This window comes from Arvicola amphibius, chromosome 3 (genome assembly GCF_903992535.2).
Source record: "Arvicola amphibius chromosome 3, mArvAmp1.2, whole genome shotgun sequence".
Taxonomy (NCBI): domain Eukaryota; kingdom Metazoa; phylum Chordata; class Mammalia; order Rodentia; family Cricetidae; genus Arvicola; species Arvicola amphibius.
Window position 1 is genome coordinate 153,473,830 of NC_052049.1, and position 15,843 is coordinate 153,489,672.

At 37.1% G+C, this 15,843-nt stretch overlaps 1 protein-coding gene across 4 annotated transcripts in view; it reads right to left on the reverse strand.

Annotated features, from left to right (window-relative positions):
• Ibtk (inhibitor of Bruton tyrosine kinase) overlaps window positions 1-15,843 on the reverse strand; it is a 70,200-nt gene that overhangs the window by 27,308 nt on the left and 27,049 nt on the right. For 3 of the 4 annotated variants that reach the window (XM_038321821.1, XM_038321819.1, XM_038321817.1), the window contains exons 11-20: window positions 14,703-14,880; window positions 13,159-13,761; window positions 12,314-12,400; window positions 11,486-11,568; window positions 11,372-11,409; window positions 10,819-10,915; window positions 8,235-8,336; window positions 5,758-5,875; window positions 2,793-2,853; window positions 2,133-2,254 (exon numbers count right to left, since the gene is read on the reverse strand). In XM_038321821.1, the coding sequence (XP_038177749.1) occupies window positions 2,133-2,254; window positions 2,793-2,853; window positions 5,758-5,875; window positions 8,235-8,336; window positions 10,819-10,915; window positions 11,372-11,409; window positions 11,486-11,568; window positions 12,314-12,400; window positions 13,159-13,761; window positions 14,703-14,880 (1,489 nt within the window). The remainder of the gene's footprint in view (window positions 1-2,132; window positions 2,255-2,792; window positions 2,854-5,757; window positions 5,876-8,234; window positions 8,337-10,818; window positions 10,916-11,371; window positions 11,410-11,485; window positions 11,569-12,313; window positions 12,401-13,158; window positions 13,762-14,702; window positions 14,881-15,843) is intronic. The other variant, XM_038321818.1, reaches the window with a different exon arrangement.

Below are 15,843 nucleotides of genomic sequence, written 5' to 3' on the forward strand. Positions count from 1 at the left end.
GGTCAAGCACAAACTCAAAGGGCAAAGGGACCCTCAGCTTCACCAAGGCAAGACTGAGGACATACATCTGTACCAAGAGGAAATGAGAACTGAACAGCATCCTGGCTACAAGAAAAAAATCTCAGGTCAAGGAGATTTCTATCCATAATAAAACATTTACCAATAAATAAATAAATATTTTTAAAAAAGGAACAACACTGTACATAGTTACATGAACTATAATCTTCAAATAAAAACATTCTGTGCTGGTGTGTGTGTGTGTGTCTGTGTGCGTGTGTGCGTGCCTGTGTGTGTTTGTGAGATGCATGCTTGTTTGTACAATGTGAAGGCATCAGGAGTCCTACTCCACCACCTTCAACCGTATTCCCTGAAGACAAGATCTCTCACTAAATCTGGAGCTCTCGGTGTTTGTTTGTATTTATTACTTCACACTAACGCCTAGGCCCCCACCTTGAGTCTGCAGCCTGTCTGGCCAGCAAGCCCCAGAGAACCTCCTGTGTCTCACCTCCTAGGGCTGTGGACTATGAGGAATATGGCCAGGCCTGGGTTTTAAGAGTGTGCTGAGGTCCCAGCTCAGATCCTCAGACTTGTGCAGCAGTGTTCCTTCCCATTGAAAAGCTCCGCAGCCTTTGTGGTAGTTTCTCTACAGTATTTGAGTGAATGTTTAATTGTTTGAATTAAATACTATAAATCAGGAAAGGAAAAGTAGGTATCTGTGAGTGCAACAACTGTCTTATTTAAATGAAATATTTAACATCACATTATATACTACAGTTCTGTAAGCCAGCTGTGAATATATCATTTTATGGCAGTTAATGAGTTATTTAACTCAATGTTAATGAACTTTATAATTTAATATTGTGTGTTATACATTTTAGGACAATATGTGTAACTTCCACTGTACAAAATGATACCACATCAGGAAAAAAGTTTAGAAAGTAATTAGAAGAATAATTCTAGAACTCAAGAATTTTTCCATGAGGTACAGAGCTGTTTGTCTAGCGTAGATAACTTCAACACCCAAAGACTTCATCCTACCAAGTTATTTGTCCCACAGAAATAAGTAATTCTATGATGTAAGCCAAAGATACTAATAAAGAATTAGCCTAAAATACTAATTAGGCATTTATTCTATGCAGAGGTTGTCAAAATTGTTAGAACCACATCTTGTTGATAGACTCCCAAATCTCAATCTCTATGGATCACTGTTGGGGACTGAATATGAAATGTCCCCCCACAGATAAAGTGGCCCCAGATGGAATGAGGCTCGAAAGTAGGTCACAAGAAAGAATTTCATAATAATGAGTCTAATTTCATCAAAGGATTAACAAATTTATGAGTTTACATCTATTCAGAAATAAGGTTCTAACTGGAGAAATGAGATCACTGGAGCATTTCTTGGAAGAGTGTATTGTGTCCTGGTCCCTTTTCTCTCTCCTTGGCCTTACGAGGTGAGCAGGCTTGTTCTGCTATGCCAGCTAGCACTGTTGTGATACTCTGCAAAGGTGCCAGCTGGACATGAACAAATCCTCGGAAGCTGGAGGGTAGAGAAAACCCTTTAACCTTTCACTGATTTTTCTCGGGGATTTTTTCACAATGCCAAAAAGCTAGAGTAGTGACCATCTACTGAAGCAGTCAGAATCTACAGAGGACTCCTGAGAAAATGTCACCCTATCTCTGGCTGCTGCATTCCTCTCAGGATGCTCTCTAGTCCAGTCTGAGTACAAACCTGCAGTCTTCTACCAAGATGGAAGAGACAATAATGTGGCTGAACGGGGCTCAGAAAGGGATGGGACCCATCTGTCCTAATCTTCATGAGCCCATGCCTTTTTAAATGCCTTTACCATAACTTCAGGAGGTTTGGAAGAGAGCATTAAGACAAAAGCACTTAACTAACCTGTATGCCTATCTGAAGGCTACAGTATTTTTATACTTACATGTTAAACAGTTTAGATTTAAAATAACAATCATGTATAATTACTTTGTTATTATCTCAAAACAAAAACTGCACATTCTTACTTCCTATATCAGAAGTTCTCAATTTATAAATCCAATATTAATATAAAATGTCAAATGTCTAACGGGGTAAGGAAGAAGAGAAAGAGGGAAAGAAAAAAGAGAACAGTGCTTACGAGTGATTTGGTTCCATATTTATTTCTTCTTTGAAAAAGACATCCCCATCCTCTACTTGCATGTCGCTAATATCTGGTCCATCTTGGTATGGTGTAATGACTCTTCTCTCCATTGCTGGAATCTACAGAATGAAACATAACACTTTTTAAATACAAAATTTGTGCACATTTATAAAAATTGATAAAACATACCACTTATAATATCAGGTGGTAACATTAACTAGAAAAAGTCTAGGATGCCTAACAACTCAAATACAATGGGGAAAATTTTTTAATAGATTCAATAAAAAGCATATTACATAAAATTGTTGGTGGTGGGGACTGAAAGGCAGCTCTGCTTTCTTGTAAGTGTAGGCTGATTCATCTCTCAGGAGTCATGTGAATCCATGCTCTGTACTGTTCTGGCCTTTCTAACTAAAACTTTGAAACAGCGATTTTTATTATAAAGAAATTATAAGAGATGTATTAATTTTATTATGCCTCAATTTTGATTTTCACACTTATCTGAGACTTGAAAGAAATGCTAGGTTCTAGTTTCTAAAAGTTAATGTATTTGCATTCACTATGAAATTATTCCATTGTCATGTCTGGTCCAATACCCTGTTTTTAAAGGCAATTCCATAGCTTACAAAATCTGTACTAAGAAAACAAAAATATTACCATTTTTCTGTAAAATATGGAAAGATCCTTCAAAACATCCTCACTTAAAATATCAAGAGACCTGAAAAACAGAAAGTAAAATTCTAGCTTAAGACTGAATTTAGCAGCTATCAAGATTTCCAAGTATGTTTATTTCGAATTGTCAAATAAGTAACAAAGTTCTTTTTCAAGTTTACATACACTAGCTATAAAAATTCCTTTTGAAATAGGTATAGTTATATACTATAAATTTTAGGTAAGCAACAAACATTATATAAATATCTTGATAAGACTAAAGCAAGTCTTTGGAATGGGAACAAATATAATCTTTTCTACTGCAATATGACACCAAATACTCCTTTCTCAACCTCTTCCCTGACTGTAAAGCCCAGCTGTGTAAAGAGTACGGCAATGACAGAACACTGCCCTAAGCACCAGGGCATCCAGGTATCAGGGTATCCTTGCATTATCACTGCTCTCAACTTCCTCCATGACCAAGAGGAGCTCACTTTGCTTCTGAGTCTTAACATCTTCCAGAATAAAATGAAATTTGGATTATGTCAACTATATTCAACATGAATTCAAGTCTCACCAGTTCCAGAAGGTATTTTAGGCATCAATGAAAATTTAAAACAAGGTTTACATCCATTTATGTGTGTGTGTGTATAGTTGTTTTATATATACAAAGTAATATGTATACATACACATGCATTATGGTTTTTTTTAATATTTATATATTATGTGTACAGCATTCCTTCCATGTGTGCCCGCAAGCCAGAAGGCGGCGCCAGGTCTCATTATAGATGGCTGTGAGCCACCATGTGGTTGCAAGGAATTGAACTCAGGACCTCTGGAAGAGCAGTCAGTGCTCTTAACCACTGAGTCATCTCTCCAACCCCGCATTATGTTGTTTTTAAAGCTATTTCTACAACTAGTACAAAGCAACTTTCATATGCAAATTTGTACCATAAGTTTCAGTACCTGGAGGATAATTACTTACATTAGGTTGCAATGCTAAGTAAATTTTGTTACAGTCCTCCTTTTCCTAATATTTCTGTACATTTTTGTTTTTACTTTTAGCAAACACATACCTGATTAATAACAGTTAACTTGACCTACAAAGTTATGCTTGTCTACTCATGCAAAATCACTCAGAGACATCACCACAGCAGGTGCTATCCCGAAGTGACTCCGAGGAAACATCTGTCTCAGGATAACAGAAAACCATGTGATATAGTATTCTCCATTATATTAGTTTTAAAAATATTGGTATTTGTGATGGAGGCGGGTCTTCTATCAATCTGTTGATTTCATTGGTTAATTAATAAAGAAAACTGCTTGGCCTAATAAGTTAGAAAATAGGTGGGTGGAGTAGACAGAACAGGAAGAAGGAAGTAAGGTAGATGGCTCAGACAATTGCCCTGCCTCTGCAACCAGATGCGATGAAGCTCCAGCCCAAGATGGACGTACGCTAGAAACTTCCCGGTAAGACACCGCTCATGGTGTTACATATATTATTAGATATGGGTTAGTCAAGATGTGAATAAGAGGCTGAAAATAATGGGCCAGGCAGTGTTTAAAAGAATACAGTTTGTGTGTTGTTATTTCGAGGTATAAGCTAGACGGTGGCCGGGAGCTGGGCAGGATGAAAAGCAGGCCTGCCCGCAGCACCTCACTACATATTTGTTTTGTTTTTTCGTAGCCTCTTATCTGACAAACTGCATGAGATCAATTTGACAATACAGAAAAATAAACCTGCTCAAGAGAATAACTAATGTCAGAAATGAAATTAAGTCCAGAAACCTAATCAGCTTCTAATATATTTTTAATTTACTTTGAATTTTAAAAATTTAATCACAAAAAAAGATGCTTAAATGGCAACAGAATTTTCTTTAAATCAGTCCTAACTGGTGATTATTAAGACCATTCATGATTCATCTCAAGAAAACAGCAGAGCACTTTATTTCAGTGTTTTAAAAAAAAACTTTAATTAAAAATCATGTTGAATTTGCAAAGTGGGTGGGTAAGTTGTTATCATTAGCTTTGCTTTGTTTATTCATTTCACTGTTGTTGCTTTGATACACATCTCATTATAAAGCCTTGTCTGACCTAGAGTTTGCTATGTAGACCAAGCTGACCTTGAAGTCACAGAGATCCACTTGCCTCTGCCTTCAGAGTGCTAAGATTAAGGGCATGCATTTCCACATCATTTGCTACCATTTGTAAGGACCAAGATTTTCTCAGCTCTTGCCACCCAAATTAAAAAGGACAAAAGTTCTCCAAGTCTTCTCATTTGAAAACAAGAATATTTAAAAAAATTATTTCATAAGTACATGAAAATTAATCAGTCTATGTATCATTTTTAGAAAAATGTCCAGCATATATAAAACACTAAATATTAATTATTGTAACTACTCATACAAAATAAAACTATATATATATGTGTGTATATATAATATTATTATAATACGTAGTATTAGCTACTATTATTATTATTATTATTATTATTGAAAGAGAAGATAAATTATCTTAAATATCTTAAAATACAAACTGACACCAAAGATTCCAATTCCAAAAATCTTCGCTCACAAATGTACCCTCATTTTTCTGACCACTGACTTAGCAGTGCGAAGTAATATTTTATCTTCTTTAGGTACAAAATTTTTCATTAAAAACAAAAAACAAAAAAAATCAAGTGTAAATAGGCCTGGAACACATACAGAATCCTAATGAGTAGGGAGCATAAAACTGTCCCGGGCCACATAGCCAAAACCTGCCTCAATGAAAAAATAATTTTTAAATTATTGTTAGAAACACTAGAAGTTCCCATGGTACCTCTAATCCTGAAAGTAATGGTTCCATAGCATTTGTCAAATTCTTTTCAACTTGGTAAATATATATTTAATTTTAAGGTCCAAGTGCATCTTTTATTTATATACAAACATCTGTTGGTACAAAACTCATAGAGCATAGAAACCCAACCAACCTTGCTTCAAGTAAGGCTGCCATATTCAGCCCTATGAACTGTAAACAAGACAGTTTCAACTGCTCAGCATTGTACACTGCTGCAAACTCCAGCAGCATAGCAGCATTCTTAAGGGTAACTACAGAGAAAAAGAGATTTGCAACATTAGATGAAAAGGATTTATTTTAACAAGTAAAATACTTGCATTTTAAAGTTACACAATTTAAACATTTAAGACAAGAAAAACTATCTCTAAACAAAGAAATGAATGCTGAGATTAATACAGAAATGAGTTTTATTACAGTATGCTAAAGTAAGTTTAACTGACTGGTTTCGAAGGGAAAAAATAAGCTTGGACACACAAAAATTTTAGAGAAAACAAAATACAGAGGGGTATGTGTTAGCTGAAAGCAAATACATTAAGAACTACCATTCTTCCCCAAAAGTTTTGAATATTTTTCACTTTCACCAGTGAACACTCCTTTCCATTCATGTAGCACAGCAGTCTTCTATAACACTAAAAAGACAGGTGGGCATGGCAGTGCACACCCTGTAATCCAGCACTCAGGCTGCGGCAGGGCTTCTATGCATTCACCAGTCTGAACTACATACACAGATCTTGTCTCGGAACCAACAACTACAAACTAAACAGGCATTATGACAAGGAGAACCTGACAGACATTCTAAAACTTAACTGATCAATAGTATTGTCCATGCCAGTGCATAAGACTACACAAGATCAGCCCCACCATCTCGGTGGATGGGTGCACCCCTCGTGGTCCTGACTTCCTTGCTCATGATCTCCCTCCTTTTGCTAGATGGTGGGGCTGATCTAATCGGAGCTCACCAAGGCCAGCTGGACTGGGACTGAAAAAGCACGGGATAAAACCAGACTCCCTGAACATGGCGGACAATGAGGGCTGCTGAGAAGCCAAGGACAATGGCACTGGATTTTGATCCTACTACATATACTGGCTTGGGGGGGGGGGGGGGCGCTAGCCTGTTTGGATGCTCACCTTCCTAGACCTGGATGGAGGGGGGAGGACCTTGGACTTCCCACAGGGCAATGAACCCTTACTGTTCTTAGGACAGGAAAGGAAGGGAGAGTGGAGGGGGGCAGGGGAAGGTAAATGGGAGGCAGAAATTTTTAATAAATAAATAAATAAATAAATAAATAAATAAATAAATAAATAAATATAAATAAATGAATAAATAAATAAATGAGAAAAAAGACTACACAAGAGCCCAGGATTCCTAACGCTTTGTGATGTTCTATGGGACACGTTATTCTGCTAGAAACCCTCTAAGAATATTCTATCTGTAACTACAGGTACCTAAAACTCTCATCTCCTTATACTAAGGTCTAGTCAAGAGAAGAATATAGCTGCTTTCTACAGTTGGTCTTTGGTCTTCTCCCATTTCATTTTCCTTTCTCCCCCAAACTGTCAAAAGTTAAAATCATAGTCAATAATAGTCACAGTCTCCCTCTGCCTAAGCTAAAACTGCAACCAACGATGAAATCATCTCAGAAAATGAAAGCAGATCACACAAAAGCTCTCCGTGAACTGCTCATGTGGAAATGACATATGCAATGACTAAATACTCTGTGGAGCCCTTCTGCTACGAATTTATGCACCAGTAAAAGCAAGTATGCAGCAAAGACTAGGAAAAAATACCCGAGGAGGTCAGCAGGAACCACTGAGCAAACAGAAACATCTAGATATATACTGTACAACTATGCCACAGTAAGTCCTTTACAGTAGCATCTTTTCTTGATTATGGAAAGAAAATCAGGGCTATTTTCCTATTGGTAATCAAGGAAATGACAGTCCACAACACCTAAAAAGACAAGAAAGTCAGGCAAGCTTCTATAAAAAAAAATAAAATTAACAGAACTTCTTCCATATTTCCCAAAGCAGCCATGAACAGAAACACAAAACTTGCACATAGGGTTATGAAAACTCTGCCTTTCATATTAGAATAAACAAAATTATCTAAATAAAGACAGGAGAGAAAGGGCATTTAAAGACCACTGTGGCACTGAAAGGATCAGTAACACTGAGCTCAACACAGTGAGAATGAAACGGTGGAAAAATGAAAAACGCATGGCCTGCATAGCTAAGTCATTTCTACAGTTTGAAGAAGTGGAACACAAATGGCAAACCACACATAAAAATTAATATTTACTTTCTAAGTTGAGTATTTGTTTTTGAGGCAGAATCTCACTTACGTAGCTCTGGAATTCTCTATGTAGACCAAGAGCTCTGGCCTGGAACTCTCTATATAGACCAGGCTGACTTCAAACTCACAAAGACACACCTGCCTCTGCCTCCCAAGTGCTGGAAATTAAGGTATGTGCCACCATGCCCAACGATTTTGAGTCTTTTGAAAAGCAGACACAAATAACAATGATGTTTCACCATAATAGAAAACAAAGCTAATACAAAAGGCAGACTGCATTATACTGAAGACACGGCAATTCTAATTCTGATACTCACGTTTTTCAGTCAATGCTCCTTCACAGGCTTCCTTTAATCTAGTTATGAGAAGCTGATCAGCCACTACAAGAACACTACAAATAAAATCCACATTTTGAGACTCTAACAAGAAGAAAAAAAAGAAAAAAATTACTCTGTTATTCTGTAACCATTTTAACTAGTAAAAAGCAAAAAGTTAAGACATCAAGGTAAAGAGGCTTATGATTCTCTTCTACATGTCAGACAGCTACAACAAATTGTGAACGCATCAAATAATCTATACCATTCAAGTGGACAACTAGAAAAAAAAATTGCCTAAAATGCCTTGAAATTTAAAGTTCTCCTCCTATTACTATGATTAAAACCCCAACTAAAGCAGCTCAGAACGAAAGGTTTACTCTGGCTTGTAGTTCAGCACACGGTCTATTACAGCAGGGGGTCAGGAGACTGCAGAAGTCGGCGACATTGCTACCAGTGAGAAGGAAGTGATGGATGCACACTTCTGCTCAGCCCCCTCTATTCAGACAATCCAGGACCCCAATCCAGGGAACACAGCCCCACAGTGGATGGTTCTTCCTATCTTCATTACCATAATTAGGATAATCCCTAGCCGGCACACATGTCCAGAGGTCGGTCCATCTCCCTCCCTCGAGTTAACTTTACATTTTTTTAAGCTGACAGTAACATTAACCACAGCCATACTGGACTTATACATTCCCACAATGGGACCATAAAATCATCAACCTGAAGAGATTATTTCATGTGCAAAAAGCTACTAGAATGTCTGACTTGTTTATGATTTCCCACTCCAGTAAGAAATATTCCTAAAACTAACAAACAGAGTCAAGTCCCCCATGCTTCTGTGGAGCACTGCAGAGTCATGTACAGAGTCAAGCACTAACTATACTTAGTAGTCTGCCATAAATAAATAAATAAGAAAAGGAAGTTGGGAGGGGAAATGTTGGGAGATACACAGGAGTTGGAGGGGAAAAGCAGGGCTGAATATGATCATATTTCATTGTACATATATATCAAATTCTCAAGAATAAAAAATTTCAATTAAATTAAAAAAACAAAATACCATAAACATAGCCACACACCAAACAACAATCGTAGAAATGTATTTTTTCCCCTGATGACACATTTTACATTAGTAACAGACCTATGAAGATGGCACACAATACTATAAAAAGATATGATAACAGAACAAAATAGGCTATAAAAAACGGCTATAAAAATCTATTTTTGAGTAGTTATGACACTGAGTTAGAATGAAACAGGATTGTCCTGACAGTAAAATTCTTCCCTAAAACTAGAAAATTAGAAAATCACTTTTTCTGAACATAGCAAGGGCTAGCAGGACACTGAGTTAGTTAAACTGCTTATCACCAAGTGTGACAACCTCAGTTCAGTCCCCAAGATCCACAAGGTGAAGAGAGAGAACCAACTTCAAAAACTGATTCTGACCTCCAGCACCAGGGTATCTGACTTATCTAGTCTCTAGGGGAACCTGCACAGACACACACACACACACACACACACACACACACACACATGAAGTAAAAAAAGAGAATATTTCCATTTAAAACAGTGGCAAAAAGAATTCTGAGAATAATTACTTTGATAAAGGAAGTAACTGCATAACCTATACATAAAAAACTATGGCCGCACCCCCGTGCCCTACATCAGGACACTGCTAAAATGGAAGCTTTCTCACATTAATCTACAGGTGAAAATACTGTACAATATGAAAATGGTGAAAGGGCACAATTTTAAATTTTAACAAACAACAGATATGTACTGTAGAAATAAGTAATTTATTGTATGTGAACATCTCAATTTTCAAGAAGAAATATACATATCTTTTTAAAATATATTATTCATTTCAAATATATAAATAATAAATATATATTTTAAAGTCTCAGTTACACATCAAGTACGCAAATCTTCAGAATCTTGCTCAGTCAAACACATCTTAACAGATCACCCAGATTTCTTCATGCAAACTGGGGTACTTCCTACAAAATGTGTCTATTGTCAGAAAACTACCCTGCTATGGACACTTGCCTACTAACACAATTTGATTCTCCCCCTCTAGACTGTGATTTCTTGCAAACAGGGACTTTTCACTTTAAAATATCCTTAACGTATATCTGTGCCTAAAAACTAACGGCATAATGAACCCCATGAATGTTTGCTCAGAAGAACCGCAGCAAATTAGACTCACAATTAAAACAAGAGGTCTGCTCAACAATGGGAACAAATTACTTTCTTCACGAACTTCCTTTTAGTCTGCCTGTTTCACTGCTGACATGTTATCAGAAGAGGAAAAGTTCATAGAGAATTTGTCCTTGTATTCACAATACAAACATAGAGGAAGCTAGAGAGATGAAACTTCTAACACTAATTTTAACTATAACACACAATTCTAAAAAGAATGATTCAGGGCAATGAAAATGTAATTTTTCTGCTTGATTATTATTTGTAATAATCTGTTACTTATTTTAAATTAAGCTTCTAAAGACAATATAAGAGGAAGTAATGGTTCATGTAGACTTTATCATTCTATTATAGCAGAACCAGCTAAATCTCCTTGTGTTAGTACCTTTTATGACCACAGCTTCATCAGTATAGAGGTAGTCCACAATAACTTTCAGAATCTCAGACTGTATTGGCATTTCCAGAGCTGCACATCTGGAGGCCTATGAGCGCATAAGACAAAATCAACTCATTAATCTGAAACAACAAAATACTACCATATTGTTATATGATTTACTAGTATAAAAACTCTGGACAGGAAATCACATCAAAGACCCTTGGAAGAATTTATAAAATACAAATCTAAAATGAGACACTTAATTTTAAAACATAACATAAAAAAGGGACACAGAAAATTCAGAAAACAGGACACACAAGGACAGTCCTAATGTGTGTCTCAAAAATGGTGGTGAGATTGTGATTTTTTAAAAAAACTTTACCACAATAATTTTATCTTCCAAATGTTGTTATTTTCTAGAAAACTTGAACACACATGATGTACATAAACGAAATGGAGAACTAATCCAAAATACCAAGTTCTAATTCTGAATGTTTTATGTAGAACACCCCCACCCTAACCCCCAGGATAGGCAGGAATGCCTACACTCTCTACACCTCACCTCAATCCAGGAGCTGCTCAGCATGCTGCGGAAATACTCTGGAAGAGAAACAGTACAGTGAGAAGAGGGGGCAGAACAAACACAGGACTCAGTCACTAACAAGACTCCACCTACCAAGTCTGGCACAGAGCACACATTTATGACAGGGGAATTCCTTTCCATCCACAGACTTCATGGTAACATCATAGAGAAATGAACTGAGAAAAAAAAAAGTTTAATCAAAGATCAATTTTCTGCATATTTACAGAGGAATGAAAAAGTCTATGGATTTGGCTTAACTTTAATCTTAGCGAAATGTTGACAAGAGTATACACACTACAAATATGCATGTACCTCACCTCTCAGTATCTCAGGAAAGACAATAATAGCCGAATCATTTTTAATTTAAAAAGAGAACTGAATACTAAAACTTCCCCCTTGAATGTCTTTTTAATTGTAGGCAAGGAGTTAGTGGCAATCAGTGGCATGCTCAAAGCCCTTTATTCTCTTATTGAATAGCCTACTGCATGCCAAGTAATCATTAGAAATTTTCATTTTCTCTTTCTTCAAGACATCACCTATAAGTACCTAATACAAAACTTTTAACAACATATGTAGTATATATATTCTGGGAAAAAAACATACTAAGCACAACAATCATAACAAAAATGCATAAACAGCTGATTGGGGGAGGAGGTCTGCATAAAACCCTACTTATAAGATTCACAACTGAAGAAAAAGCAACAAGTAAAATCTCTTTCTTAGTCCAAATAAAGAAAAAAGAATGATCTCCTCCAACGGCGTGAGCAGGCAGTGTCTGTCTAGATCGGTGGCTTCCTAAGCCTCCCAAAGGGGCAGAGATAACCACAGTCTCCCTTCTCCTGACGACCACAAGGAGCTCTACTTTTGTCTTATAAACCAAAACTCTGAATACGCAGGGCTGACCCTCATTTACTAACTTACCATTTTTTCTGACTTAGCTTCAGTTTCTCACCAGTTTTCTTCTCAATAACATTAATTTTTTCATTTTCAAATCTGACTCCATCTAACCTATCGAGGAAAAATATAAATTAACAACAGGTGGAGACAGTCTTCTAAGACCAACACCCAACAGAAATCTAACCTTCAGGCTTGCAGTTAAACACAGCTACATCATCCTCCTAGAAAGTATCAACAAACCTCATTCCAAGCTCTAACAAATCAGTCTTCATTAGAATTTAAAATATGCTTAATATCATCACTGACAAGTCACGAACCAAAGCTATCACAAGGTCTTTCTGTATTTCCCAATAGAATCACAGTACACAGTCCTCCCTATCCCAAATCCATGACAGTGGTTATTCCAGCACAAGCAGCTTCATATGAAAGCCTTGTTAGAGAAAGAGCATATCAGTGCAGGTTCATAATGTGACAGGTGCCATGAGACACTTTCGTAACTCAACAGCAAGCCTTTATCAACAACACAAGGACTTTCCATACTGATGAACTGAGGTCGGTAAAACTTGCCCTGTCTAGGGTGAGCAGAAGGGCTGTAGGTCTTTCCAGCACACAACAGGTTATAAGGAACTAAGTCGCTCTCCCTGTTACACAGTCACAGCACAGCACCTGACACCCACCAGCAAACTTTCTGTTCTTCAGTTTCAAATGAGGAAGTAAGTCCCTAAGTAGTAACTGTCCAGAAAACAGCAGTGAGAGAAAGGTACACATCCATGTATGTCTCCCACAAAGACAAAACAAAAAGGAAAGAGAGAAAAGGCAACAACCACCTCAAAGCAGGACTCGACAGGCAGGTAGACCAAGAACTGTACCTGCTACTCAGATCACTGAGGCCAAATTTCTTTGCAACATTTTGCAACATCCTTACAGGATCATCTTCCCCAACACCTTTTCCCTTTTTGGAAGATTTGTGTTTGTTTTTCTGCCTTTCACTAATTGTGTGAGTTTGGTTGTTTTTGTAAACCTCAAACACTGCCTTCTGGTTATCATCCGCATGGCAATTCATTTTATTCATGTGAGAATCTGAGGAGCCCTTACAGTCTTCTGCCTTTTTGTTCATGAGTATTCTTGGTTTGCAGCCATGAGTTAAGAAGTCACAGGTATCTGTATACATGAACTGTAAGAGGTATTCGAACAAGTCGGGATGGACTTTCTCCACCACAAAGAGATGGCAGCCTGCAGCATCTTCATCTTTCCGGTACACATCTGTCAGTTCTGAAGGAGTACCATCTGAAAGAAACAACTTCTGGAAGAAGTCAGAGCGCACTGCTAACACGTATTTATGAGCAGGGAAGAGTCTGTTGCCAACTTGAAATGTCACATCGTGGATGTTATCCATTTCATCTGTTTCCCTCAGGAGCTTGCCAAATTCTTCAAAAAAGGATGATGAAGACACAACTGGAATTTCATAAAGGCTAGAAATGAAAAAGAAATAATTACTACTTTGAAGAAAACAAGAAAACAGATCCCAAGCTAATTCCCTTGAAAAGAAATGGCTTACTTAAACTTAGAAATGTCTAATTCTGGCATTTTCTAAATACAAGAATATCACCCCAAAAATGTTAAATGTTTAATAGAATATTAAACAGCATAACTGAAAACAATAAAAATAAGAAAAGTTTCCAAGTTTTTCCTTTTTTACATAACTTATTTTACAAGTGAAAAAAGGAACTAAGCAAATAAAGTCACAGATCAAGAATAGTTACTCAAGCAAGTGAAAATATATACAATCATTCTACCACCCTGAGTGCTATATGTCTATAATCATACCCTGTTCTCTACACTTCATCTACCAAGGAAGGTGACTGATGCTCTTGTTTTGCCTTGGACTGGGTGTTTTCCCAGCTTATGACACTTTCAGTGCTAAACTGGAAACCTAAGCAAACCAGAATGGATGGTCACCTGACTCCCGGCCCTCTTCCCTCCCAACAATGCCACTGATGTTCATCTTCTCCCTCTACTAATGCAGTCAGAACATGTTCACCCAACATGCGACCACAACACCTCTTTTTTGTCAATTATCACATTTAAGAGACAGAAACTTTTATACCGAAAAAATATTTATAATCCATTCTTCAGAATCTGAGAACCCCAAGTCTAACATGTACTAAAGACAGACCCTTTGTAGGCATGTATATTTTTGTTTTCAAAATCAGGTTATAAATTAGGGGAACACACACTATCCCCAGTGTAGCCAGCACTCCCTCCTGATCACCCTTGTAACACACTCATCTGTTGAAGGTCTCTAGAGCTTGGTAACAGCTCCTCAATTTAATTTGCATCAGGAGCTACTGAAAACAGAAGAAGGTCTAATGATTATTCCTTCTAAAAATAAATGTATTAAAGACAATTATACCTTGTTTTAGGGTCTGACTGTAGGATTGCAAAGTTGCACCCACTTGCATCTGTGCTGACACTAACAGCTCTATGGGCAAAAGGAAGTTTCTCAAGTCGAATTCTTTCATACACACTATTTGTATCAGAGATACAAGACACATCTGGTGAGGAATGATGTAGGTTTGGTAAAATGTCTGCTAAAAAGAAAATAAATGAACTATCATTAATCAAGGTTGCAATGAAATTATTAAAAATATTTAGGAGTAACTGGAATAAAAATGATTTGAAAACTGTAAAAGTACACATGAAGTCCTTCTGAAGAACCTCTCCATCTTCAACACAGATTCGGTGCTGCGTACTCACTACACATACAGACAATTTTCAGTATTGGTCACAATTTCTTCTCCCAGAAAACACCTTCCACACTGCAGCCAACGCCAACTTTCACACTGGTAACTCTATCTATACTAGCTTTGTTCGAACCTAAGTGTCACCACAAGCTCCCTCCTTTCTCCTGCAGGCACTAGGCAAATACAGGAATGATCTCTGTGCAACTGTGATTTAGTGATCACCAACAGAGGGCAATCAAGAGTCAGCAGGACAGAAACGCCCCTACCCTCAAAAAGCCAATCTACCAAGTATGATCATACTTTAGAGAAATGACTAAACTAGTCAAATTCAGTCTATAAAAACAAAATGTTTTCCAGGTAGACTTACAAAGAAATTATTCAGGCTACAGCAGAAAAAAATGCTTAGAGAATATACACAAAGACTCTCTTACTTTAATTCTATACACGGAAATAATAAAAGGTGATAGGGTCTGTAACAATCAATCAGGAGAGGGGAAATAACAATAGGAGTAGCACAACTTGGAAACTGTTAGATGTTCAGGAAGGGGCACGGAAACTAAAGACTCACAAATCTTACAAGACAGACCTGTGCTCTGGCCACATTTTCAAATGTAGTCTATTTCAGTCTCCTAGACTTTACTATGTTTTCTCTAACACTGTTATTCCCATACCTATGCTCTTAAGAAACTCACATTACATTAGTTACCTGTCTCAAAAAAATTGGAATAAAAGATGTCTCTTGGCTCTATCAGCTATCAGTGCCTGGGACCAGGGGGATCATCGCCCACATTTTCATATCATTACAACCCT